Source organism: Adelges cooleyi, unplaced genomic scaffold (genome assembly GCF_023614345.1).
Source record: "Adelges cooleyi isolate 19-005CV unplaced genomic scaffold, UGA_ACOO_1.1 ACOO_flye_CR_arks_rails_tigmint_CR_PRNA_21, whole genome shotgun sequence".
Lineage (NCBI taxonomy): Eukaryota > Metazoa > Arthropoda > Insecta > Hemiptera > Adelgidae > Adelges > Adelges cooleyi.
In genome coordinates, this window is record NW_026095871.1 from 8,240,469 (window position 1) to 8,268,435 (window position 27,967).

Sequence of the window (27,967 nt, forward strand, 5' to 3'; positions counted from 1 at the left end):
TTTTTTTTAAGTACAAATTAGAAAATTTATATAGGTACACCCTATTATATCAATAATATTTACAGTTTCGTTTTCGAAAAATGATAGATAAGTACAAATCTTACAATGAAAATAAAACTGTGTGTACAAATTTGCAAAATTATTTCTATCAACGAAGTTAGAGATTACGCAGTTTTACCGCCATAGTTTAGATCCAATATTTATTGTATACATATACTTTTGATTTGATAATGGATGTTTTTAATTTAAATCTATAACTAACGCAGTAATCTAGCAAACCGAGTTCTGCGTAGCTTTATGTTTGGCTTACAATTTACAAAAATATTCTAAAACGTTATGATGAGCGCTGTCATAATTTGATAAAACAAAAAGATTACCCCAAAATAACTCATTTTCTCCGATACTCGGAAAAACATTGAATCATGGAAATGCATTTGGTTTTTTTCTTGATAAAAGCGTAATGTAATTATGGACTCACAATCCACATTTCTTGGACCCATATAGATAATTTGATTATAATATTATTATGTTTGCATAGAATAACATTACTAATTCATTTTTTACTTCAATGTTGATAAGTTATGTTAATAAAATAATGTACATCATGCTACACTGTAGGCTATCAAACCCGTTAAGCCGGCATAGACTGTGCAGTATACGATATTACAGGCTACTCGCTTGCACCATAATGCCAGATCCCAGCAGTGACGAATGTAAATGCCCGCAGTTTACACTATCCTATCGGGTATCGGCATTCGGCAATCTGTGACACTGATCTGGTGACTGGTCACCGAATACTAGTGGTGGGAATGGAAATGGGAGTTGTGATGGAGAACTGTCATCATCGCAATATTTAATAGCATTATCTGATGTATATTGTATAATTTATAGTTATTGTTAATATTAAATAATACGATTTTGAATTTTTTTAGTTAATCTATGAAAGTATACTCTAAAGTATTTATTTAATCTGTATAATGGAATTTAATTTAGGAGATAACCCTGTAACTTCGCATTCGTGGAACGCCAATAGAACTCGTAAGATAATTAAATAAGTATTTTTATTTCTTAAACTTGTAGTGTGTTACTAATTAGTGTGACACTCTACCTAACATAATAATACATTATTTACAAATACATTTTGTTTTCAATAATTATTAGAAATTGCGGTGATTCCGAATAGCAATGAAGTCAATATTTATAAATATGAACAGAGTGTAAGTGACTGGACGATTTTGGATAATCTTGATCAGCATGGACTACTCGTAACTGGAATCGATTGGGCACCAAACACTAACCGTATTGTTACATGTTCTGCTGTGAGTATTATATATGTAGCATCAGTTTTTTCCTCTCATTTTGACATTGCTCTTTGTATCGTTATTAATATTTTTCTGCTTATTATGACAGGATCGTAATGCCTATGTATGGACAATTGACGACAAGGGAAAATGGAAACCAACACTGGTACTGTTGAGAATTAGTAGAGCAGCAACTTGTGTGAAATGGTCTCCTAATGGTAAAATTGTTTTTCTGAATATTATTTCCTTGTTTTTCATTTAGTTTGAAAATATGAAATTGGTTTTGTTTGTTTATTTAATTTTATGAGTTATTACCTACTGAGAACACTACCTTAGTGATGAATTTTGCTTGAAATACTTTCTCTGAAAATAGCCTACATTTATTACCTAGTGTTCTACCCGTTACTCATGATGACAATAAGTTTTTTTTAGTCAACTTGTCATGGATGTCATTTATAATTGACTCTTACAACATGCATTGTCTTGAGCTTTATAAACAAACTTAATAAAATTGTCATTTTGTGTTAACCTAAAACATTTTTTTAATAAGGCTTTAATATTACTGTTAATCTTTAAAATGATGGTTACTTTTTATTTTATATTTTAATAATAATTTTATTAATCATTAATATTGTTTCTAGAAAAGAAATTTGCAGTCGGTTCAGGTGCACAGCTGATATCTGTATGTTATTTTGAAGTCGAAAACGATTGGTGGGTGTCGAAACACTATAAAAAACCAATTCGATCAACCGTTACTACATTGGATTGGCATCCAAATAACATGGTACTAGCCACCGGTACTGCCGATTTCCGTGTAAGACTGTTTAATGTACACATGAAAGAGGTCGATCAATGTCAGAAAGTCAAAACTGCATGGGATTCTGAAGATAATTCTGTTCCCAATTTAGTCGCGGAATTCACTAATTCTTCTAGAGGAGGTACTTATCTTAATGGTAATAATAGTTAATGTGTGTTTAACAGAACGGTAAATAGTGAATACAATGTGTGATGAAATGCCAAAGATATTAACTTGTTTTGCTATAAGGTGGGTGCTTTTGCTGGGTGGGTAAGGCATTCATATTGGTGTGCGCGATTGTTGGCAGTTATTTCTCTCAGCTAGTGTCTATCTTGGTAAAGAATTTAACCTCTGTTTTCTCTCTAGACAATTCCCAACTTGTTCGGCAACTTTAATGCTTATATATGTAGTAGGGAATAATAGTAGCTTAACTTAAATAACATGACATTTGCTTGTTATATAAAATGTGTCACGCTTGTAGTATGTACATGAAAAAATCTTAGTAACATTTGTGTTAATATAAGTATTATTGAACTATTTTGCATATTACTACTTTTAGGTGGATGGATTCATGGACTGGCGTTTAATAAGTCTGGCGATAGACTATGTTGGGTTGCGCATGATTCGTCTATAACTGTCGCAGATGTATCCAAAGGCTCGATAGTTGTGAATAAATTAAAAACAAACGAGTTACCGTTTATTAGTTGCATATGGGTATCGGATCGAGCAATAGTTGCCGCTGTAAGTATATATGAATTGTATTTTTACGTTTTTATTATTATTTATTACCTATAAATTTCATTTTAAGTTGTTCATTTTTTTTTTTTTTTTTAATACATTTCTTGAGAATTTAGTTTACTAAAGCAAGAATTGGCTGAAACAAATGTATTATTCATAACTAATTATATATTGTAGGGACACGGATGCTGCCCAATGCTTTATTGTGTCGATTCTAACAATAAAGTTCAATTTATCTCTAAAATAGACAGTTCTCAAAAAAAAGAAGCCGCTGGACTGAGGTAATAACTACTATATATACTATGTAGGGTTGTCATTTATTTAAAATTATAACCTGAAACATCACAAGTCGTATCACTTTTATTCCCCACCCCCGATTTTCTTTAAATAAAAAAAACTTTATTTAATATATATATATATATATATACTAAAATTACTAAAAACACCGTTTCCCTTGAAGAGGTTAAAACTTAATTTCTAATTTTTTGTTGTAGTTTTAGGACTTGATGTTTGATAATTAGACTGAAGGTAAATAGTGGTGATATATATTATGTACAATTTTCTCTAAAATCTGTTAAACATTTATTAGAAATTTATTGATAATAAATTAATTACATAATATTCTAAATTCTACGAATAATAGAAGAAGAAGAAAAGAAAAAAATACACTTTAATCATAGTTAATTTCTAGATTGCTGGACAATGAAAACAAACTAAATACAGACAATCAATCCTAACACTAAAAGTTTAACTTAAGCACATTATTGTCTTTACAACTTTTTTGTTATTATTTAATATTATCTACAAATTTGTATCAAATTTTTATTTGGAAGTGATTTTATCAATTTTAGTTGTAATAATTCCTGAAGACATGTGACCTCCCTGAATGCTATATGCTTTGTCCCACTATGATCAACCCAACTATGCTAGCCTTTTTTTAATAATTTTATTTTACATTTAGTGCAATGAAGAAATTTCAAAGTTTGGATCGACAAGCACGAATCAACAGCGACAATGAACTAGATACTAAACATCAAAATACATTAACATGTCTGCGCATTCATTCAGAGTCAAATAATTTGGTTACAAAGTTTTCCAGTAGCGGTTTAGATGGAAAAATAATTCTATGGGAACTCAATGTAAACATTATAAATTCAATAATAATTTTAATATATATATATATATATATATATATATTTTATTTATATAAATTATATAGTACATCAAACATATATATTTTAACTATTTATTTATTTTTATTTTTTCAGAGCTTAGACAAATTATTGCAAGGACTTAAAATTTAAAACCTAAAAAGCGACGATTATGTGTATATAGTTCTAATTGATATAAATAATTAAACTTATACTGTTACTAATTATTTGTTATTTTATTAAATTATACTTTTTTTACATTATTTATTATTTATTTAAAAAAATTTGATGAATACATTTTGTACATTATATATAGTATATACATTTATATAAATGTATGTATAAAGAAACTCTTAATTTGGTCATTCTCATATTTATGTCAGTTCTATGATCAAACGTTCAATACCATGTATTAATATTATTGAAATCATCGATTTATATTTAATTAAAATGTTACAATTTCAAATTATAAAAATTGTATGTGTTCAATTATGTTTTAGACTGACAAAAATAAATCTATATGTAAAACTACTTTCTTAACCACATACTATTAATGAATATTTTAAAAGAAAACAATGTTAGAGTTAAATTCTTTATACTAATAATACATTTAGCAATTATTGTTTAGTATGTAAAAATCGGTTGTCGTTATTTGTGTTCTTAAATTGAATGAAAGGTTTTAGACATCTTATGTTTACTTTAGTGGTTAATGATTGCTGAAGAATAAATATACATAATGATGATTTTATATATTATGCAAGTAAATTACATAAAAAATTTGGTTTCCATATTGAATACAATTAAGAATAGATTGATTTTGTACAATATATTGGCCCATGAGTATATATAAAAAACTGTTTCATACTTATGGAATATTTTCTTCTATATTAATACGCATCCCCTTTGATTTTTACTATGGGTTTTATGTTACACAAACAGGAACATAATGAAATACTTGTAAAAATATTTCTTACAATAAAAATAACAAATGGTGTATTGATAGCACTAAGTTGTTTTATTAAAATACATATTAATATCTTATTTAATATATTTTAATGTTAAAAAGCATATTTAACCGACATTACATTAGCAATGTTATTACATAGTTACTTTTTAATCTGAAACTATATCAATAAAATATATTAAATGTGAATATTTACCGTATACAATTTAGTATACACGAAACATTTAATTATCTATAACAACAATAAAAACAAAAACAAAAGTATACATAATGTAAAATAAAAACAATTTTTTTTAGTCATGAGTTGTAAATGATAAATGCTTAAAAAAATAGCCAAGATGTTAAATAAATTAAGTAGTAGTAGGATGGATATAAATAGGGTATGGTCAGTTATTATATGAATCATTTTACAGAAAATAAAAACAAGTATCCCTAAACATTATTAGCTATAAATTAAATAAGGAAAAGTCATACAATTCAAGAATTATTAAGATTTGATGTTTAAAAATGTTATAATGATGAATATGGTCATAGTAATTTATAATAAGTACGAAAATGGATGGACGATAATTATTACATTCCATTAAATAAGAAAAAAAGATATTACGTTATATACTATTAAATATAATAACTTGAAATCCTATCGCTCATATCAACGATACCTATATGATACCATCGCTGAATTATTCTTAATAGATAGTATTCAAGTTTTTAGTTTAGGAATCAAAGGTCATTGAAATAAGGTGTTAAATAAATATATAATAATTTTGGTTTTTACAGTCTTGGAAATGACAATAGTTAAGGTAACATCAAAAGGATAAAATATAAATAGTCGGTAATCATTGGTCAAACACAGAGATAAATAGTATGGCTAATAGTAATATAAAGAACACAAGTTTGAAACCAAAAAAAGTCAAATAAATAAGAACTATGTAAAATAATTTTAAGATTAGGAACATAACTGTCTAGTAAAGTTTAAATTTGTTTTTAAACAAAGTACAAACTACAGTAATATTTATCTTTGGTCAACAAAGTTTGTAAAATTTAGGAAAATTCTGAAGTGGCTAATCAGTTTAACTATACTACCTATTGTTAATGTTAGACATAATTTGTTGATACAACTAACTAATTAAATATTAAACATTTATTATATTACTATTGCCCAAATTGTTATTCAATACTTATTTCCATTGCTCAAGAAATTTTAAATGAAAATTTTTATAACTCTCAAGCATGGTAACAAGTTTATCCAGTTGTGGTAGAATAGTAGTTCTGGAAGTAAAATTAAAAACAATATTACTAATACAAAAATAAAAATATTAACTATAATTATACCTGAAGTGATATGTTCCTTCGGTTTGACCAAAACCAGAACCAGGAATAATACAAATACCAGTATTTTCTAAAAGCTGAAATGCATAAAACGCGTTGGGATCGATTCCTTGATTTTTTGCTTCTTTAATAGCTTTTTCTGGTAATTGGATCTATTGGAATAATTTATTAGCACATTTACAAATATACACTGAGTTACACGGAAAGTGGCGCACTTGAAATAAACTATTAATTTTAAATGTTATGACTTCCACTTGACATTTTTATGCTTAAAATAAATAAAATTCAATTTATGACACCGTTATTAATGTGCTAGCATATGATTTTTTCGTCTTATCACATAAATTCCTACAGGTTAAGCAAAACAGATCTGAAAAGGATATCTATGGATAATTCAATGGTTAGTTCATTTTACGTTCTCGGCCTTCGAACACGAAAAAAAGAATTTTTGTGGACAATTAACAATAAATAAACAATTTAAAGTGAAAAAAATGGTGTTAACTAGTGAACAAATTGCCCGTGCTGTGGCCTTGATCGAAGAAGGGCGCAGTCAAAGGTACGCGGCCCGTATCAGATGGACGTAAATGGGACGAAATTACAGGCTGCGTAACGCTCGCCACTTCTTCTTAGGATGTTTTGACGTTCATCTGATGCGTAAAGGGCAAAGCGGGACTCGTCGGTGAACAGGACGTCACTCCATTCTGCTTCTGTCCACGCACTATACTCACGCGCGAATTCCAATCGCGCTCGCTTATGCGCTACCGTCAATGCGGGTGCATTTGCTGGTCTAAATGAATGCAGTCCATATTCTGCCAACTTTCTTCGTACTGTTTGGGCAGAAACATCCACTCCCCGAGCTGCATGAAGCCTTTGGGCTATCTGCACAGGAACAGAGCCACGATTTCGTAATGCGTATAACTGCATAAAACGGTCGTCCACCCTATTTGTGGCCCTCTGCGGACCTGTACCAGGTCTACGGGTTAAGAGACCAGTCTCTTTGTATCTTCGGACGCACCTACGAAGTGTACTTTCCGGTACATCCAGGATACGGGCCGCGTACCTTTGACTGCGCCCATCTTTGATAAGGCCACAGCACGGGCAATTTGTTCACTAGTTAACACCATTTTTTTCACTTTAAATTGTTTATTTATTGTTAATTGTCCACAAAAATTCTTTTTTTCGTGTTCGAAGGCCGAGAACGTAAAATGAACTAACCATTGAATTATCCATAGATATCCTTTTCAGATCTGTTTTGCTTAACCTGTAGGAATTTATGTGATAAGACGAAAAAATCATATGCTAGCACATTAATAACGGTGTCATAAATTGAATTTTATTTATTTTAAGCATAAAAATGTCAAGTGGAAGTCATAACATTTAAAATTAATAGTTTATTTCAAGTGCGCCACTTTCCGTGTAACCCAGTGTATTATTAAAAAAATTATATTTTACTTTTAATAATAACAGTAAAACAAACGTACTTGAGGAAAAGCATACATGGCTCCTTGAACTGGATTACAAGACACACCGGGAATACTATTAAATGTATCCGCCACTAATATTGCTCGTTCTTTCAATGATTCTAATACACTAGTTTTTTCTGTTTGAAAACTTTCATAAGACAGTTCTCCCGGTTGTGGGGGATTCACAACACAATCCATAACTGTCTGTTTAAAAATATCAACACGCCAATTAAAAACAAAAATTTATTTAGCGATTATGAATACATAATTAATATTTTTATGATACGTACTTGACCAAGAACTGTAGGGCACAACATGGCTGAAATACTTTTATTTAACATTGCTTTGACATCTGAATCTAAATTAATAACTTCAGTGTAACCTCCTCTTAAACCACACTCTCCCATATAACCTAAAAACGAAAAGAATTCATTACTAAAATATGTTTAAATCAAATAAATTAAAAATAATAAAACAAGCAAACTAATATGTAGTATACTATATTAAAACAGAATATTATGGGGTTTTAACAAATTTATTAGAAAACAACATTTCTTGAACATCATTATTGAAACACAATAAATCCCATTTAAAATCTCTCTATAACAGAAATACAATTTATAAAACCATTACCCTTAGAGCAAGACATAAATGATGCCAACTCCATTTCGCTATAAGGAGGTCCTAGCTCGGTTAAAATTTTTTTAAATGAATAAAATTGGCTTCCTTCAGCATAAACATTATCCTGATATACCTAAAAGTTGACCATTAATAATTAAAAAACCAAATAGCATAAAATTTAAAAAAAAAACTAAATAATTTTTGTAGTCATTCATTCTTACCTCATCAGCAAGTAAAAATAATTTTTCTTTATATGCAAATTTAATGACATCAACTACATTTTCTTTAGTTAAAACTTGACCTAAAAAAAACATTTGTTGAATTTTTATATTAAATAATGAAGTAATTCTACATGTAAAAATATTATTCTTATTATAGTCTAATAAAAACCAACCAGTCGGATTTCCTGGATTTATAACTACAATAGCTCTAGGATTACAATGCTTTCTGGCTTCTGCAAGTGAACGTTCTAGTTCGTTCATATCCAATCCCCAGTTTTTAGACTCATCTAAGTAATATCCAATCTGCAAGTTTTCAAATAATATTAAATATAGAAAAAGCTCACATCATTGTAAAACCAATAGCTTTCATGCGGATCAGCATCAAAGCTAAAAATTAAATTAAAATCATAATAAAAATTAATGTTGTTAACAGGTTTAAAAAAAAAAATGTACATTTGTGTTAGCATACTTAAGTGCCCCTTTTATATGGGTTTGTAAAGTATTTTAACTTCTTCAGAAAACCAGACCTGGTCCAAGTGTGGGGTTATGATACTTAATCAATTTATTATACAATATTACTTATTTAACACTACTGACCTGCGCCATATTAAATTCTGCTAATGTAGCAGAATACAATGGATATTGAGGAATAGGAATCATAACACCAGGTTTCTTTCCATCAACATTAGCCACCATCAATCGAAGAATAGACTAAAAATATATAATAGTTCATATGATTTGCAATATAAATAAGTATTTATTACTAGGGGTTAGTGATGGGAATCCAAAAACTAGGATATTCACAAAAAACGATAATTTATCAATTTAAACATTTTTAAAAATGCTATTGCCGGGTGCTTATACGTTCACTAAATGTTTAATAAACCAGTAGTTGTTTAAAAGTTCCTTAAACATAATTTAGTGGCCCATGATTGGTCCATTAAACTAGAATGAACCATTCAATTTATTTTTTATGCAACCCAGCATAAATATTAATACAATTTCTTAAAGCTTATCATAAAATATTTTTAAAACACTTTACATTGACGATAAAAAGATTTTTGATTTCAGATTTGTTGAAATTGGCACTCCCAAAAGCAATGTATCTTTTGACATTTGTTTTTTTATTTTCATCAAAAGCATTTTAATTAAATACATATTTATATTATAAGATTTTTTTTTGAATATCTGGATTTTTTAATAACCATCACTCATAGGGGTCAACGATAATACTTTGATATTGTTACTCCTTGTGGTAATTTTTATGTTGATAACAAATATTATGATACTGCAATATTTGCAATACAAAAAACTAAACTCAACATCAATATATCGTGATATTGATTTTCAAAAATGTATCGCTGCAAACCCTTGATAATTATTAAAATTATTTTCAATGTTGTACAACATGAATATCAACCTTGATTCCATCAGATGCACCAGCGCATAAAATAACGTTCAAATAATCACATGGGACACCATCGCGGCGTTCAATATATTGTGCCACATGTTTACGTATTATTTCTATGCCAGGCGAATCGGTATATGATCCTAAAAAATAAGAAAACCTTCAATATAATTATCTTTTAACATTGTACACTTGCAGGTGAAACTTCCTCAATAACAATTAGTCATTAAACGCAGAAACTAAATTACGCACAATACACGCAGAAACTAAATTACATCACGCCTGGCACCACTGGGGTAATCAGACGCTGCCAGGAGTAACACGTTTTAGTTTCTGGAGCTGGTTTATCTTTTGAATATAGAGTATATTTTTAAAAATGCAGAAAAAATCTGGAAACTAATCTAAAGTTTCTACATAATAAAATAGAACAAATTCTACAATTATTATTTGTTCAAAAACCTGACTTATGGGAAAAAGTCTCACGCAAAGAAAGTGATTCAATTTCAAAAATTATAAATTTGTTTAAAATAAAAATACTACCTACAAAGTGCATAAGGCTTCTTTAATTTTAGTTTCTGCATTCTGCACATTAAAAAGACTTTGATTGCTACTTTTGACTAGTTGTTTAAGTCTGGAGTGCATTATAGGGAGTCCTCATTTTTCAAAAATAAAAAATTATTGTAATCAAACAATTATTCGAGGAGTACATTTTTCCTGTTATGTCAAATTTTACTACCAAAAGAACTATCTTATAAATAAGTAGTACAAAGTATACTTTGAAAATTTACTCTTACGCTTATTCAAAAATTTCTGGAAATTAATTAAAATTAAATGTATTAAAATTTTGTAAAACTAGTTTTTTCTCATATTTTATTATTTTTTAAATTTAATAATAGACATAGGCCATTGACCAGGAATAAAATAACTGAACAACATAAAACCTGCAATTGATTACACTAGTAATAAATTCTGTTTAATTTCTAATTCAATACATAGGCGGCTCCAGGAGGGTCCGCGCCCCCCCCCAGGCCCGTAACTAAAAAAAATAGTATTAGCAACTCTACCAATTAAACCCCCCCCCCTAATCAAGTCTCTGATTCAATATAATAAAGTACATTCACATTTGTTTCATGCACAGAGAATAAGCTTTGTATGACATAAATATAATCTAAGCCAACTACTTTATTCGAAAAATGAACAATTAGAAAAAAGGAAATGAAAATAAAAAATAATTTAAAAATATATTATTTTTTTATCATCCAAATCATTTTGAAATTCATAATTATCGTTCAAACATGTTTTAATACTCTTAACTAACAGTTCTACTAATAATGACAATTTTTATTTTAATAATAAAATAAAACAGCCGTCTACCAGCTAATAATTGTCATATTCTCGATAGATTATTTAAAGGTTACGTAATATTTAATTATTAGATATAATTACTACTACTACTACTAGGTAATGATAGTAAACAAATTATAGTAGTAAATAAGAACACTATTTCTATACTGTAATAATTATTGAATAATAATAATAATAATAATAATAATAATATAAAATGTTATATTACCAACACTGCCACCACGACATCCATCTAATATGTCCTTTGCTCGTTTCTTTATATCATCTGGGTAACGAGCATCATCCAATAATTCTGGTTGTGAAACTAAGGAAAGTACCTAAAATAGTAACAATTAAACATCTATAGTATAGTATATTATAATAAATTAACTTAATTTCTCCCAAGTCGTTTTTAAAATAATGTAAATTAATCTATAATTTGCATAATAAAATAAGGCTTAAATGCAAAGACTTACTTGTCTTATAAATGTAATAGGTTTTTGTCCCATTGCATGACAATCCCCAATGTTTGCTTTAAGTACTTCGTTGAATGGTTTTTTGACACCCTTAAATTAAAAGTTTAAACAATAATAATTTTTTTAAAAAAAGGCTTATTTTACAAATGAACTTACTTTTTTTAATTCATTTTCAATTTCTGTAGCTCTAATTACCAAGGGCCCTCTGACTGCATATTCCATCACCTTAATATTTGGGTTCATGTTGTCTAACGTAAGTGTCCGCTGACCAAGTTGCATGTTTAGATTGGTATGAAAGCTCCTCGATTTTATAGACAACAACCTCAAAAAGGGGGAAAATTCTAAATGTGACTTAACACTGTGGCAAAATCCATAGTTGGCCGGACAGCCGATAAATTTTCTAAGGTTTGGAAGAGACATTTAAAGTTTCAAAATGGACACGTATGAGTTTAATAGAGTGATATTGACTGAGCTCAGAGGCAGTAAATAACAACTAATTAATTTATACTCATGCGTTAAGGAAATTATATTAAAAAGCAAATATAGCTGGTAGTCTGAACACTGATTAGAAATTATAATAATAGGTCATTCAAAAGATAATACTAGCATGTAATCTATTGATCAACAGCCAAGATTTATCGATTAAAACAATTGTACTTTTAAAACAGTTGGCACAACATACGTGAGATTAAAGTTTAAAAAAAAAAACAAATTCGTATTTACAACTTTTTCGTGACAAGTGACAACAATCCAAATATTTGTAATGACTCAACACATTTAACACAAGTATGTACATCTTTGATGATAATTATAAACAAAAACCAAATATTAGTAGTACACATTATTATAATTATCTTACCTAGTAATAGGTTATTATTTATTAATATTTAAAAATTAATAATTATAAAAACTATAATATTAATCTTAATCAACAACAGTATTTTTATAGTTAAACTGTGATAGTAACACACGACTCCAAAGTCCAAAGAAATAATAATAATATTATTATTATGTAATTGATTTTTTCTGGGTTGGGTTCACAATTCCAGTAACATGGTAACAGTTAAGAAAAAACTACAGATGTGACTTGAGTCAAGAGTGCTAATTGAACGGTAAACCGCCAACGGTGACGATTTGACTACAAATACCAATTTATTAGGTCGTAACCGGGGCGAGTATTTGAGAATTATTGCACGATTTAATGAAAGCCCATTAGAATTTATTAATAGGTTGAAATTGAAGCATACAATTATTGGGGACATAAGGAGTAAACGTTATCAAACAAAATGCTAAATAGGTTACCTTTTCCGTCTGAAGCAGTGTGGGACGTAGGTTAAAAAGTGTATGAGCGCTACAGTTTACGGTGTTAACTGTCGAGTCATTATTTCAAATAAATCAATATTGTGTTGTATCTAATCGCATTGTAGAATTTTTTTTAAGTACTCGTTTGTATATAGTATAAGATATCTAAAATGACCTTCGTAATTTTGTTTGTTATAATATTATGGCTATATATAGCTATATAGGTATATAAATGATTGACCAAATGATAATCTAAACTATACACGCTATACCAAATGTAACTCTGTACTGTCTACTAAAATTAAATGCTTGCTTATTATAAAAATGTTTTTAAGAGATAATACCTGTAATTATATAATAGAGACGGTTTAATAGTTATCTATATTCAATTTAAAAAACCAATAAATAGGTGGATAATACATAATACTGCGTGACATTGTGCAACTTTTTATCAACATTTTTAGCAAGAAAATATTTATAAATAACACGTAACATTTAGAACTAAGTATGTAGCCCTACTGGCTTATAGCCATACATCATATTTTTATGACACAATATGTTAAAATAATTAAGATCTATATTTAACATCGTTAATACAATTTTATACGTGCCTATTGCAGTGATAATAATATAAATTTACGTTTTACATTATAACATATCGGCTGTCAATTTACATGTTCTTATTGGACATTAAACTAAATAAGTATAAAAAAAATGGTTTCGCCATTAAATATGAAACGTGTTAATTAATCTAATCTAAAAATGTACAAGTACAGTGACCTCTCAGTAATCCAGCAGATATCAGACCTGAGGACTGTCGGATCAAACGGGATTGTCGGTTAACTGTATACAAATATATCTAATTAGTTTATTGAGACTATATATGATTGACTTTATCAATAAGCTACATATTTCAAGTATTATTCGTTTGTATTACGAAAATAATAGGTGCCGGATTACCGAGAGACTAATGCAGTTCACTTTTATTTTCTAATGCCATAATATATTGTATGGCCTGAATTATTTCTTATTTATTCGGTATTAGGTATAATGCTAGTTTAAAATGTTATGACTTATGCCCTGGGGCTCGCGCATTTAACACATTATTTGGGGTTTGCTAGGGTAAAATTGTGAAAAATATCTAAAATGTACAGATAAAGTTATTTTTTAGGGTCCTTTAGCCGCCAGGCTGACCCTGTCTACGTTGACAGTAGGGGCTTGGTCAAATAATTAGTGGTCTACTACCTACTAAATGCAAAAAAACGTATTTCTTCGCGATTTACTTATATTTACACCAGGTAAATTTAATTAAATACTTATATGAAGTGCAGTAATAACTAATGACAATGAATAATTAATGATTAATGGAAGGTACTAAGAATGGAATTTTTTTCATATCCCTAACAAGAGAAGTTTACAGATTTGATTTATGAAATAGGTAAAAGGTAATGATGTAAACAAAAGAAATAATCCCATGATATTTCCTGCATAATTTTCCTACAAACTGATAATGCCATTCAACAGTGATTTTTGTTTTTGACAATGAGAACTTAACAGAGAATTATGGATTGAAAAAAAAAATTTCATAATTTTTGAGAGATCAACTTTTAAGAAAATGTTACAGGAAATACCTATCACGAAGCAATTCGTTAATTTTCTAATAAATTAATTTAGTAAACCTTATATTTAAACATTATAAGATAAGAAAAAAATTCTCACCTTAACAGTGTAACATTGAGTATCGGAACTTCTATACAGAAGTATTTACCATAACAAATTTTCAAGAATATAAGTCTCAAATATTATATTTTATTTCATTACACTTACATACACAGCTACAGCTCCAATTATTTGAATATAATTCTTTTTAATATAATTAACGGTATAACGGCACTTGTAAATTACTGTTACTTACTTAAAGTTGATATGTATAGGCAAGAATTAAAAATTCATGTGGACTGCAGTGTGTCTTCGTTTAAATTCTTTGCTCATGTGGTTTTATAAAGTATATTGTTGTCCATATTACAAAATATCATTGCTCATAGCCAACAAAATAGGGGTTATAAGGCCACGCAGTTAACTTGTTAAGATACAGGAGAATGTATTATGTATATAACTATAAAAGGAATGTATACAAGTTACAACAGCTATCGAGCGTAATACCCTATTTGCCGTTCGCTATATAATTACAGTAGTGCGTAATAATTATTAAGACAGTCCATAATGGCACAATTAACAATTGGATAATTATTTAGAAAATATTATACATTGGTGTATCACGATGATTTCACAAAATTGCATACAAAATAGTATGTAAATTTATCGGTATAGCCCAAGTAGAGCGAAAATATTATATAATCTACTATAGGTATGTAATTATTAGCGGTTATATGTATCTGCTCTACATTCACATTCATTAAAAACAGTTCAAGGTTTAAACGGCAGAATGTTTGTAATGGTAATGATCGGGTTATTATCAGGGCTGTATTTAGGATCTGTAGATTCCCAAGCTGAATCTGTAGTCAAGGGCGCACAGTGGTCCGAAAGTTAATTCTAGTTTCTCAAAAGTCCCATTATAAAATATGTAAAAAATATCAACACAATTAATATGAATTATGAATATTAACATGTTTACCAGAACGTTTTGTATTACTATTTAAAGTTCAGTTATTGTAGTTTGGCTGTTATTTTTATTTCAGAAAATAATATTTCGTTTACGATTTTTTTACCCTCTAATATTAAAAATTTTTTTTTTATTTAACTAAAAGGTAAGTAAAGAAAAACACATTTTTTTTCTTTTTTTTTTTAAGAGTAGTACTAAAATGTAACCATTTTTACTCATACGGCCATATAGGTATCAATACATAGATGTTGTAGAGCAAGTATTCAGATTTTCAAAAATATAATTTTTTTTTGGAGACAGACAAAAATTAAATAGTACACAAGTTAAGTCAGAAAGTACGATTTTTAAGTTTAGCGGTTTATTTGATTTCATAAATAATATTTCGTTTAAATTTTTTTAATTCTCTAATATTTAAAAAAAAAATTTTTTATTTAACTCAAAAATAAGTGAAGAAAAAATAATTTTTTTTTCAAACTAGTTGTGATTATTTTTAATGAAAAAAAGATATTATCCATGTTTTATTGATTTTCTAAGGTGTTACTAAAAGTTCCTTATTTTTATCCATGTATCAATACATAGGTATTGTAGAGTAAGTTTTCAGGATTTTAAAAATATAAAAAAAAATTACGTCAGACAAAATTACTCGGTACACAATGCAAATAAAATAGCATTGAAAATAAATTAAAAATTTGCAGTAAATAATTGTACTAGAGTAGTTTGAAATCCTGGGAGCACAACATTTCGAAAAATTCCAAAATAAAGGAAATGCTAATATCTTTATACATATATATATATATATATATATATATATATATATATATATATGTGAATTTTATGTGTTTTTAAATTTTATGTGAATTCGCATTTACTTCAACAACCACCACCCACGGTTATGGTGGTAGATAGCTCTTAGTAACCTCCGGATCATAGGAGTGTTTAGTCACGTTCGCTTTGCGTGGGTGGATGTGGGAGGAAAAAATGTGTACACAGAATGTAAATTTTCAAAATGTAATTTTTAAAAATTACATAGTTAGACCAATTTAAGTTATAGTTATTAAAGGGACACAATAAATTTGTAATTGAAATCTTATTTATAATAAAATGTAAGTTCGGTTTGGAACTGCAGGGGCTGAGTTTGAAGATATGGCTGTCAAAACTCAAAAGTAGTTATCGTACCAACTGATTTCTTAGGGGAAGTTTGTGAAGTAGCTGGGAATTAAGTGCCGAAGTGCCTGAGAATGCTATAAGTTTTGTAGCTTGCTCTAGAGTGGGAAACCAAAGAATTATCTATTCACTAAATAATTAGATGACAAATGTAGTTTATAAATTATAAGCAAGTATTGTAATAGAATAAGTTAATTAAATATGAAATAAAGTAACAACAAAATTAAATAAAAAGCAATTTTCTTTCACTATATTAAATACAGCTGTATTGAGATAAGATGATTTAGTTTAGCTTTATAACTTTTATATTTAAAGGTTCATTATTTAAATATATATAAATAAATTAATAAACTTAAATCAATAGCTACAATTGTATCTTGAAGACGCAAGCGATATATTTATTCTTTAATATATTATACACAAGGTATAACCTCAAGAACTATAAGTAGGATCAAATTTTAAAAAAAATTGGCATATTGCATAACTCCGGGCAAAGCCGGGGCAACGCAGCTAGTATACATAAATATATAATCTTTAGAATTAAAAAATAGCCATTATAAAAACAATGTCTTCTCAGCTACACATCAAAGATAAAGAGTTTGGTAACTTTAACTGTATTAGCATTATTGCCAACTTTTATTTCTCTTTTCATTAATTTTATAACCATCAACTAAAATTGTTTTAGTGCAAAAGTATTAAGCTTAATTTTATTCTTGAAGTCTGTTATGTCACAAGTATCAGTTGTGTAAAAACATTAACGCAATCACATTTTTACTTATAACATTGTATAATGTATAAAGATATTACGTGAAGTTGATTATAAAAAGTTAATATTTTACACAATTTAAACTATAATAGGTGATTTTCTTCTTTTTCTAGATTTTTCAAATAGCTTACCAACTTTTACAGGAATTTGTTTAAGATTTGAGAAATTTGTTTTCCCCAAAACATTTAAATAAATTCCTAAGACAATTAACACTCCAGCCCACACATACCTGTAAAAAAAAAATTTGCATTAGCTATTATTTTACTGTATTATAAAAAAAATGTTAACTTACTGAAAAGTAAATGGTTTTGAAAACAATAAAAATGAAATAATAATGGTAACTGCTTTACGGCAAGTTGTTACAGTAACTGCGACTAATGCACCACATGTTCTGATTAAAGCCAAGACTGCTTGTACACCAAAAAATCCAGATAATGAAAATAGAAATATATAAAAATATGTTTCTGGATTCTACTAAAAAATAAAAAATAAATCCTCATTAATATTTTTAATTGTTTTGAAAATAATTAAACTACATAATAGTGTAATAAAACATAAGTTTTTTTATTTCAATTGTATATTGTATTGTACAAATAATACTTTATATATTGGGCTTGTCTTATATAATAATAATAATAATAATAAATATTGTAATAGAGGATAATAACAATACATTAATTATTTAAAATGAAAATTTTAAGTTCATAGTACTAAGTTTCTAAGTTTAAATTAAATATAATATAAATAAGCAATGCTTATGTAACAACCAGCAACACTATTTACCCGTATTTTTGGTTTTTACAGTGTTAAAACTATTATGAAATCTACAAAAAAGGTGCGTAAAATTCATATATAGACGTGGTCCATCTATACTAAATTTAATCTACGATATAAGTATAATCAGTGGCATATTTTAAAAAATGTTCTAAGATTTTATATATCCTACAACATTTTTATGTATCATAAGTTAGATTTTAACTAATGTGGGGATACAGAATCGATGATGTAGTACAACCAAAAATAATGCCTATAATGTGTCACCGAATATAACTATAAGATGTACAACCTGAATGCAAAATTCTGTTCCTTCCCTGAATTCTCCATTCACCAGCAATATTAATAACAAATACAAAAACCCTATAAAATATGAATATAATACAATTTCAGCGTTGGAAGCATTGTGTTTTTTCATCATTTTTTCTTGAAAATTTCCAATAAGTGCATCACAAAATAATGCCAAGCTTATCAAAATAACTCCTGTAAATGAAAACAAATATGAATAGGTATTACATATAAATATATATATATTTAAACACATGATCAAATAAACATTTTATAGTTTACCTAAAAGATTAAAATGAGGAGAAACTTTATTGTCAGCTAAAGTAAATAGGATCAGTCCAATACACATGCTTGATGCGGCTAAAACATCAATGAGTTTATAAACTTTTTTTTGAATAATTATACCTCCAATCATTACTGGTATCAATTTGCAACACTTAAATATGACTTGTGTAGGATAATTTAGGTACCCAAGTGAGGCATTTGAAAACCCCATGGATCCTAACAATATTAAACCTAATAAAAGGTACAATATTATAGGTATTCTGAAAAAAAAATAAAAAATGATGATTAATACTATTTTGGTGTCAATACTAAATGAATATGGAATATAAGAATTAATAAATAGTCATCTCATAATATAAATTTTATGAGCATTATAATAGTGGTAATTATTTGAATTTTTCTTGGGGTCTGAACCACTCCAATTTCAAAAATAAAAACCACCGATCTCATAAAGAATTAAGAAATTTGCAAAGGTGCTTCTCTGCTATTTTAACAACATGTAAATTTCAAGTACATTATAGTATTCTACAGCAATTCTCACAAGTACAGTAATACCAAATGTTTTAATTAAAATATATAATTGGTACCTCCTTTTAGTTTTATTGAATTGACTTTCTATTAATCCAAAAATTGAGTAACTAAAAAATTGTACAAGAGTCAAGTACCACCCAAATGGTTTAAACCCTTTGATCGCAAATATCGCTTCCTGGAAATAAATATATAAACTAATATATGATTTACTAGTAAAATTATTATGTTTACCTGTAAATATCCATAAGGTATAAAGAAAAGAAATACCACTAAAGAGCAAATGAAAAATTGCCATAACTCAGAGAAATGGCTTATATCAACCCATAATAATTTCCTCGGAGTTTCCTCTTGTTTAAGAGGATTATATGAACTATTTTGGTAATTTGATTCGTTAATATAAATCTTAGTTTCCATTCAAACAACGGATATTGTTGATAGTGAACAAATAACTAGATCAACAATAATAATTGAAAAGATTTCGTCACTTTATTTTTTAAAATTAGCATGAAAGTACGAAATAAACTTATTATTTTAAATGTACTCTATGTCATAAGTTATACAAATAAAAGTAGAAGAATTTATTAATTTTTACTTTACAGTTAAGAATATGATTTTCTGACTTGTTTTAGTTTTATTAAAAATCTTAAATGTATAGTATAGTAGGATTTTCATTATTTATTTATTAATTATTATTAATTATTCTTAAAAATGTTGGCTTATAGATAATGGTTTAATCACAGAATAGCCAGAACTATATTATATACGTGGTTGTACAGTCACCGGTGGAATGTTCCTAATCTGTTAACTGTAATTTGTGAAATAACGTTGCCCATTGGTCAATCCGAATGATAATCATGATAAAATAAATAGCTGCAAATACTATAAACATAGATATCTATGATTGACTCAGAATTTCCCCTCCAATAACAGTGTTTTCCAAATTAAGAAATCAAAATAGCATTATTCTGAAACGATGTCTACACTGATAATTGAAATGTAACGTGAAATTGGTAAGTGTGTATTTGAACTTTGGGGTAATGAAGGACATTCGGAGCAAATACTTTTGGTGGCAACCGCGTTCTCCAAATGGATTATTTGTGTAAACAATAGATAACATTTATAGATCTATCAATGTATACCACGGCCGTGAATCATAATCGACATTCGACACTGAATTCAGATTTAAATTTTAAATTTTCACTTTTCAGCGTTATCCTTTGAGTCTTTAGTTTTTACACATGACAGTGGCGAGTGACGACATTCCGTTATTATTATAAGTCAATAGTCTTCTTGTTTCAAGACCAATGTAACTCATCTTAAAATTTTACCAAATCAAAATATTACGTAGGTTTTTAAATGACGCTTTTTATCTTAGGCTCTCTATTTTATTATAAATATATATATTATGTCATTTTAATTTCAACCAAACTAATTGATATGTGTAAACATGTATTTTATAGAACTGAAGATCATCGAAATGGCAATCGGTAGTTATAGGGAGGAGTTAAAAGTATGATCTATACTTTCAAAAAATATATAATTATTATTAGCCTGCAACTATTAATCCAAATTTTGTTTTTATATATAGACAATTTTAAAGGTGCCAAATGTATCTACAATAAATGCTATTAAAGATGTAGTAAAAGAAAATCATAATTTTAATCTCGGGTAACGTTTATCATTTTATTTTATTATTGGTTTAATTTTCCTACACAACCATTACCTACTTCAGTTTATCTAATTCCTTACTAGATTTTTTAATTTAACTGATTTAGTAGTAGAAAAGTTGATCAAAGATTATAACTTGTTTACATGGTTAAATAACAAGTATTATTTTTAAATTAAATTTACGTTTAAAAATTAATGAAATTATCATTTAGAGCTTTTGAAAAGTGAGATGTCGCCATAAACAGTTAAAGCAAATCAATATTTAGAATTGACATGCTATAAAAATTAATTGGTTTCACAAGTAAACTAATTGTTTATAGCTGATATTTTGCTGTTTGGGTTTAAGTTGAACAATTACAGGTTTTTGGTAACTTGTATTGTTTTTATTTTTAATTATTCGCATTTTATATTTTAGTGATGCTGATAGACGTTCAATATTGGATCAAGTTTTAAGATGTTATGTTTTGGATGTGGTTTTATCCAAGCCACCAAATATTTATGACCTTTGTAAGAAGTGGACATCATTTACAATTGATCTTGTGCGAAATGAAATGTGTACTGCCATTATGCCAGTAGTTATATTATCGGACATGTTCGACGTGACAACGTTGGATTGTTGTGAGAAAATGTTTGACCATGTTGAATCAAATGTTCACTTGCTTAAGGAACCTCAGTTCTTTACAGCATGTAAAAATAACTTACTACGGATGTGTAATGGTAATTTTTATTAAGCAGAACTAGGCTTTCACATTAAGTTTGACCAATATGATAATACAAATTTAGAGGTTTGAGGAGTAATTATATGTGTCATATTTGATTTGTATGTTTAAAGCCAAAACCAATAATTGGAAAAAAACATTATATATTTTTTCATTTCCTTCTTAGTTAAGCTGAAACAGCTTATTATTCATAAATATTTTTGTTTATAATATGGTAATTTTTAAAATTATAAATAGTATTGATATTTACTAGTGACAAAAATATTTAGATGTTTATATATTTTAGATTTATTACGTCGTCTATCGAGATCCCGAAACACCGTGTTCTGTGGACGTATCTTATTGTTTTTAGCCAAATTTTTTCCTTTCTCAGAAAGATCAGGTTTGTGTAATATCATACTTAGTTAATAATTTATGATAAGTCATTAACTTTTTTATATTAGGTTTAAATATTGTAAGCGAGTTTAATTTGGAAAATACGACGGAATATTTGAGCGAAAGTAATTTTGAACAAATTGAAGATATAATACAAGATTCAAATATAGCAGATGAATCAAAAACAGACTTTGATATTGAAAAGTAATTATTATTTTAGCATGTAGCTATTATTTGTCCTTTAATAATTTATATAATCTTTATTAAACACTGAACGTTTTTGTAGAATTTTAGTGTAATTTTGCATTTTGTTGATTTAAATAAATTGACAAATGTATTTGTGACTAACAATCATGTAAATCGTTGTATGTAAATCGTGTAATGCCTACTTGACTAGAAATTGATACACAATGTCTGTTCTTGTTAATGGATAGCTTTTTAAATATATACTATAATTATAAGATATGTTTTATATGGCAAAAACCATCCATTTTAATGACATTGCTCACAAAATGTGATTGTAAAAATGGTAAAAAAACTTACAATTAGTAGCTAAACCCATAACAATAATATTAATACCAATAATAATATTGTTGTAATGGCATTGAACCAATTTTTAAATTCTTGCTTACTTTTTGTTTTAGGGTAAATGTTAACAAAAATCTATATTTGAAATTTTGGTCGCTACAAGACTACTTTAGAAATCCTAACCAATGTTACAAACCAGATCATTGGAAATTATTTACAACAGTGAGTATATTAGTACTATAATCAGAAATTATATAAAAATTCAAAATATTTGAAAATAATATTTATAGTAATGATATTTTAATTAATTGTTCTGTTTCATTTTATTTTAGCATACAGATTTCATTTTCTCAACTTTCCAAAGTCATAAATTAGAACATGTCAATAGAATGAATAATGATAATGTTGAACAGAATATGCACTACTTTCCGAAATATTTAACAAACCATAAGCTTTTGGAATTGCAATTGAGCGATGTCAACTTTAGGCGTTATATTCTTATTCAATTTTTGTTATTATTTCAATACTTGGATGCACCAGTCAAGTTTAAACCGTTAGTTCAGTATTGTAAGTAAGTATTGCTCGATAGTCTTACAGTTATGTTTGTTTAATTTTAGTGATAATTTCAAATTGAAATCCGATCAACTTGAATGGATTAAGAACGCCACCAATACAATTTACGATCTCATAATCAATACGCCTCCTGATGGCATAAATTTTTCCCAAGTGGTGAAAAATATATTACAGGTAAAGTTTTATTATAAAAACTTGTAATTAAACTGAATGTTTTACTTCTACATGAATAATCATGTACAATTTTTGTATATAGGTAAAAAATAAACAAACATTTGGGGTGACCACCACGGATTTTTTTATAATAGCATTGTATGTCTGTTACGATGAAAAGAATGTACTCAAATTTTTTTGGAATATTTTTGCCATGGTCGTAAAAAGTATTTTTAGTTTTTTCCTTGACACTTTTTTTGTATCTTCGGCAATCAAAAAACAAAATACTTAAAATCAATTTCTTATGTAAAATAATCTCAGCTTTCTGAACAAAATATTAGAAAAATTCTCAAATATTATGCAACACGAAAAAACCAACATTTTAGATTATAAACTAAATTTTAATTACTTTCTGTTAATGGAAAAATTATTCAATACATTTTTCAGAAAGCTGAGATTATTTTACATAAGAAACTGATTTTTAATCATTTTAATTTTTTTTGATGGCCGAAGATACTAAAAAAAAGTTATAAATTAGAAGTGTCAAGAAAAAAATTAAGAATATTTTTTCGACTCTGGCCAAAATAATCCAAAACAATTTGAGAACGTTCTTTTTATAGTTACAGACATGCAGTGTAATTTTCAAAAAAATCTGCTGGATTTCGCTCCAGACGTTTGTATATGGCGTTTTGACCCATATATATATAATCATCATAATCATGTAGCTTAACGGGCCATGATGGCCCAACGCTGCCATCATGAGATGGTTTCTTGACGAATTCGCTTCCGGGACGGGTCGTCAATCCGTCGCTGGAGAGGGGGATGGCGGTTCCTTTTTACCGGACGATTGCTCGCCCAGCAAACGGAGCGCCTGTGACCGAGTGTCGAAATATATATAATATATATATATAATAATAGTAAAAATAATCAAGTTACAAATTATGAAAACTTTATTACTCTGGTAAATAGATGTACTGTGGAAGGAACATCTAGACTAAAAATACTAGATCTATAAATCTAGACTTTAGTCCAGTTTGACTTTGAAATTTATTTTGGTGGTCTGCAATTAGTCAAAAATCACAAAACCAAGTTCGATAGTCTTGTCTGGTCCAAAGGTATAAAAATTGGTAATTTTTTTAGAGAGAAGAACAATGGAATAAATGGAAAAATGATGGATGTCCAGAAGTCACGAAAAGACCTTTATCTGCTGGTAATGAAATCGATATGCCAGCACCCAAAAGGAGACCTCGTAGAAATTTGGGAGATGTAATGAAAAATATGGCTGCTAATAACAAAGTTTTCCTTGGAGAGTAAGTTTCAATTTATACACTTTTATAATATGTGATATGGAAAGTAAAAAGAAGGACCGGTTGGCATTTTCAAGTTTGAGCTAGTGCTATTTTATGAATCTTGATTAATTTTTGAATAATTTGAGACTTGTATCTTTTTAGCTAAGAAAATTACTAAGTATTTCACTTTGTAGTTTGTGAAATTTTTTATGCTATTATTTTATTTTATTTTATGTTTTAATCCTAGCACTCTTAAGGTACAATTATTGATACTAGGTAAGATACATTTGACTTTAGGAGGACATTATACCAAATGTCAAACATCTAAGAAAACATGCTGCTAGATGTTTTAGAGCAGCGCAAGCATGCAACATGCATTAAACCATGCCTATATCCATGCACTGGGCTTAACACGTTCGCTGGTCGAGAGCGAATTTTGTTGTTCATAAAGATTGTGCAATGTGTATCACAACTCACATCATAACTGTAAACTATAATTTGCTGCATGTTTATTTCACAATGCATCAATATTTATTAAACAAGTGCTACAGCTCTTGCTAACTAATTATTAATCAAAAACACTGTTTACCCATATTTATGTCTCAGTATGTGACCGTCCATGGGAAAAGGTACCTTATCTTCCCAGAGCAAATTTTTCAGGAGAGCCAATTAGCTTTTTACTAACTATTTAACTTATTAAGAGTTCCAACTTGAAAACTTCATAACTTTTGAATTGATCGAGATATCATTGTGTTTGAGACACCATTGTAACACTTTTTATTAGAAATCTTTTTATGTATCCGTTTTTGTAATTTAAAGTACAACAAAGTTATTGCGCTTTCATGTAGTAAATGTTTTGCGAGTGTTTAATCATTATGTAACCACATCTATATCAATATTTTAAATATAACTTCAGCCACTAAATTGATTTTGTTTTTATACTTCATAGCTTTTCTCTATAAACTAAGCATTAGTTATTTCTTGTACACTTTTTTTATAGAAATTACATGATACTCTAATAAAATATGTTAAAATTATAATTTATGAAATTCTAGTCCGGATTTAACAAAATTGTGGAATTCTAAACCAAACAATTTGGAAGCTTGCAAAGGTCCCGAAAGGGATTTTTTACCATCATTTGATTCATTTTTTCAAGAAGCATTTGAGCAACTGGATCCTGAGCTATGTATCGAAAATCAATTTAGGTAGATAAGTAAACTAACTAAATTTATTTAAAATATGATATTATTTCAGTTAAAAAAATAAAATTGGTAGATGTAATCTCTATAATTTAATTTGTTTTTAGGAAAGTTAATGATGGTAATTTTGGATGGCGGGCTTTGAGACTATTAGCACGAAAAAGCCCACATTTTTTTGCTCAGAGCAACAATCCTATTCATAAACTTTCTGAATATTTAGAAATTATGATTAAAAAAACTATGAGCAAAGAAAAACAAAACGTAAGTACTGTTTGACACCTTTTATAAAAGATAGCAAATTGTTTGTTTTTTACAAAAAAACTACGCAGTAACCTTTGCGTTACTCAAAATCTGGTATGTTTCGAAGTCTACTGGGAAAACCAATTGTTCACCTATTGTCAAGGGCACAAATATTTTTGTAATAACTAAAAAAAATCCACCCTACATTTTATTGTAAGAAAAACAAACAATTTTGAGGGGATGGAATTTCAAAACTAAGTGTGCTTAAATTGCACTTATTTTGTCGATTTTATATTGCATAAAACTACAAATGGGCTGATACTAAATTATTTATGATATTCAATATACCATTATGTTTGTCTGTTATAAATTGTTTATTTAACCTTCGACAAGCATATATCGCTTTTTTTGTGTTTGTTTATTTTTTATAAATTGAGGTACAGGTGTAACTATAAAATAGATTTAATAAATATTGGCTCAGGTCTACATAAAACAAAACATAGATTAATAGATTATGACAAAATATGCGTTTAATTTCTTGGCAAATTAAAATTTGCTATTTTTTAATAAATATTACATTAATTAATAATATCATGTATTAATGTATTAATAATACATTCAATTGTAGCCAGTAAACCAAGGCTCAGAAAAACGATTGTCTCCAAGCAAAGAAATTGAATCAAAAAAAGAATCTTTAACTGAATCTGAAGAAGTTGAAATTACCGATGGAAGTCATGATGAAAATGAAAATGATAATAATGTTGAAGTAGAAGACAAAAACAAAATTCCAAAACATATTATTGAACAAGTAGCAGCTGCAATAGGAGAAAAATGGAATTTGCTTGCTGAAAAATTTGGATATCAGCCAGATGAGGTAGTAAACTAGTTAAAATAATTTAAAAAATATGGTTTAATATATATATATATATACATTGACATGTTATGATACTGTTAAGCTAAAATTTAAAAAAAATATATTAACTTCGGTCTATGCCAAGACAATGTTTAATTGTTGCAATACAGATAGTGTTGTGTTGATGCTCTTATACTCTGTTCCAAAAAAGAACATATCGGGAGGCGACCAGTTTGGGTTCGGCCGGCACTCATATCTCGCAATGCACCTCCTTCCTCTGCGACTTATTTAGGTTAGATTCGAGGTTTAAACGAAAACTGTTGTGTACTCTTGGCTTCACATTTCGACAAGAAGGAGAGAAATTTTCCTTGCAAAACGGCCATCAATCGTGATGCGCAAAATTGGTATTCTCTTTTGGAACAGAGAATAGTGTGAACCAGGCTTAATGACCAAAGTATCAATTTTATGACTTTTAAAAACTGAAAAACTTTGACATAGATGATTGTTTTTGTTTTTTAGATTGAATTTGTAAAAAGTATAAGAACTACACCATTAGACCAAGCTTTATATTTATTAGAAGTATGGATGTATGACGCAGAAAATCTTAAACCACAAGATCTTGTTTATATATTGGAAGAAATTAATTTAGTAGATGCAGCTAATATACTCAAATTATAATATTTTAATAAAACTATTAAAGTTTAATTTAATTTTGACTACAAATTTCCTTAAAACTTTGTTTAACGGTAATATTCTAAAACTATAAGGTTATTTCTATATGTGGAATAAATCATTTGTTTGTAATTTTAATTAAATAAAATA

At 27.9% G+C, this 27,967-nt stretch overlaps 4 protein-coding genes across 13 annotated transcripts; 2 read left to right on the forward strand and 2 right to left on the reverse strand.

Moving 5' to 3' along the window:
- The first annotated feature begins 729 nt into the window (after nucleotides 1-729).
- Nucleotides 730-4,210, forward strand: LOC126834095 (actin-related protein 2/3 complex subunit 1A). Of its 2 annotated transcripts, none has more exons than XM_050565779.1 (8): nucleotides 730-1,038; nucleotides 1,162-1,319; nucleotides 1,411-1,519; nucleotides 1,943-2,254; nucleotides 2,657-2,838; nucleotides 3,013-3,116; nucleotides 3,797-3,974; nucleotides 4,104-4,210. In XM_050565779.1, exons 1-8 carry the CDS (start codon nucleotides 978-980, stop codon nucleotides 4,137-4,139), a joined length of 1,140 nt encoding a protein of 379 aa, XP_050421736.1. In that variant the 5' UTR covers nucleotides 730-977; the 3' UTR covers nucleotides 4,140-4,210. The 2 variants fall into 2 exon arrangements, with proteins under 2 accessions (XP_050421736.1, XP_050421737.1); XM_050565780.1 differs by having other exon boundaries at nucleotides 733-1,038; nucleotides 1,943-2,239.
- Nucleotides 4,211-4,982: 772 nt separating this feature from the next.
- On the reverse strand, nucleotides 4,983-15,150 carry LOC126834093 (alanine aminotransferase 2-like). 6 transcript variants are annotated; one of them, XM_050565776.1, is made up of 13 exons: nucleotides 15,033-15,150; nucleotides 11,972-12,137; nucleotides 11,816-11,905; nucleotides 11,569-11,677; nucleotides 10,008-10,138; nucleotides 9,185-9,298; nucleotides 8,761-8,890; nucleotides 8,588-8,667; nucleotides 8,379-8,499; nucleotides 8,036-8,157; nucleotides 7,764-7,949; nucleotides 6,286-6,434; nucleotides 4,983-6,222 (listed from the first exon to the last, which is right to left on the reverse strand). In XM_050565776.1, the coding sequence occupies exons 2-13, from the start codon at nucleotides 12,092-12,094 to the stop codon at nucleotides 6,132-6,134; spliced, it is 1,446 nt and encodes a 481-aa protein (XP_050421733.1). In that variant the 5' UTR covers nucleotides 12,095-12,137; nucleotides 15,033-15,150; the 3' UTR covers nucleotides 4,983-6,131. The 6 variants fall into 6 exon arrangements, with proteins under 6 accessions (XP_050421733.1, XP_050421730.1, XP_050421734.1 ...); XM_050565773.1 differs by having other exon boundaries at nucleotides 14,945-15,044; XM_050565777.1 differs by lacking the exon at nucleotides 15,033-15,150 and adding an exon at nucleotides 14,837-14,856.
- On the forward strand, nucleotides 12,463-27,927 carry LOC126834092 (THO complex subunit 1). 4 transcript variants are annotated; one of them, XM_050565768.1, is made up of 15 exons: nucleotides 12,463-12,601; nucleotides 20,271-20,558; nucleotides 21,009-21,058; nucleotides 21,137-21,216; nucleotides 21,632-21,933; nucleotides 22,222-22,317; nucleotides 22,379-22,514; nucleotides 22,955-23,060; nucleotides 23,171-23,391; nucleotides 23,456-23,585; nucleotides 24,705-24,874; nucleotides 25,909-26,058; nucleotides 26,160-26,313; nucleotides 26,921-27,166; nucleotides 27,665-27,927. In XM_050565768.1, the coding sequence occupies exons 3-15, from the start codon at nucleotides 21,026-21,028 to the stop codon at nucleotides 27,821-27,823; spliced, it is 1,983 nt and encodes a 660-aa protein (XP_050421725.1). In that variant the 5' UTR covers nucleotides 12,463-12,601; nucleotides 20,271-20,558; nucleotides 21,009-21,025; the 3' UTR covers nucleotides 27,824-27,927. The 4 variants fall into 4 exon arrangements, with proteins under 4 accessions (XP_050421725.1, XP_050421728.1, XP_050421726.1 ...); XM_050565769.1 differs by lacking the exon at nucleotides 20,271-20,558 and having other exon boundaries at nucleotides 12,479-12,601; XM_050565767.1 differs by lacking the exons at nucleotides 12,463-12,601; nucleotides 20,271-20,558 and adding an exon at nucleotides 20,637-20,892 and having other exon boundaries at nucleotides 27,665-27,926.
- LOC126834097 (adenosine 3'-phospho 5'-phosphosulfate transporter 2) lies at nucleotides 17,310-20,321 on the reverse strand. Its single transcript, XM_050565781.1, has 6 exons — nucleotides 19,780-20,321; nucleotides 19,605-19,723; nucleotides 19,015-19,277; nucleotides 18,737-18,927; nucleotides 17,963-18,141; nucleotides 17,310-17,899 (listed from the first exon to the last, which is right to left on the reverse strand). The coding sequence occupies exons 1-6, from the start codon at nucleotides 19,960-19,962 to the stop codon at nucleotides 17,749-17,751; spliced, it is 1,086 nt and encodes a 361-aa protein (XP_050421738.1). The 5' UTR covers nucleotides 19,963-20,321; the 3' UTR covers nucleotides 17,310-17,748.
- Nucleotides 27,928-27,967: the final 40 nt, after the last annotated feature.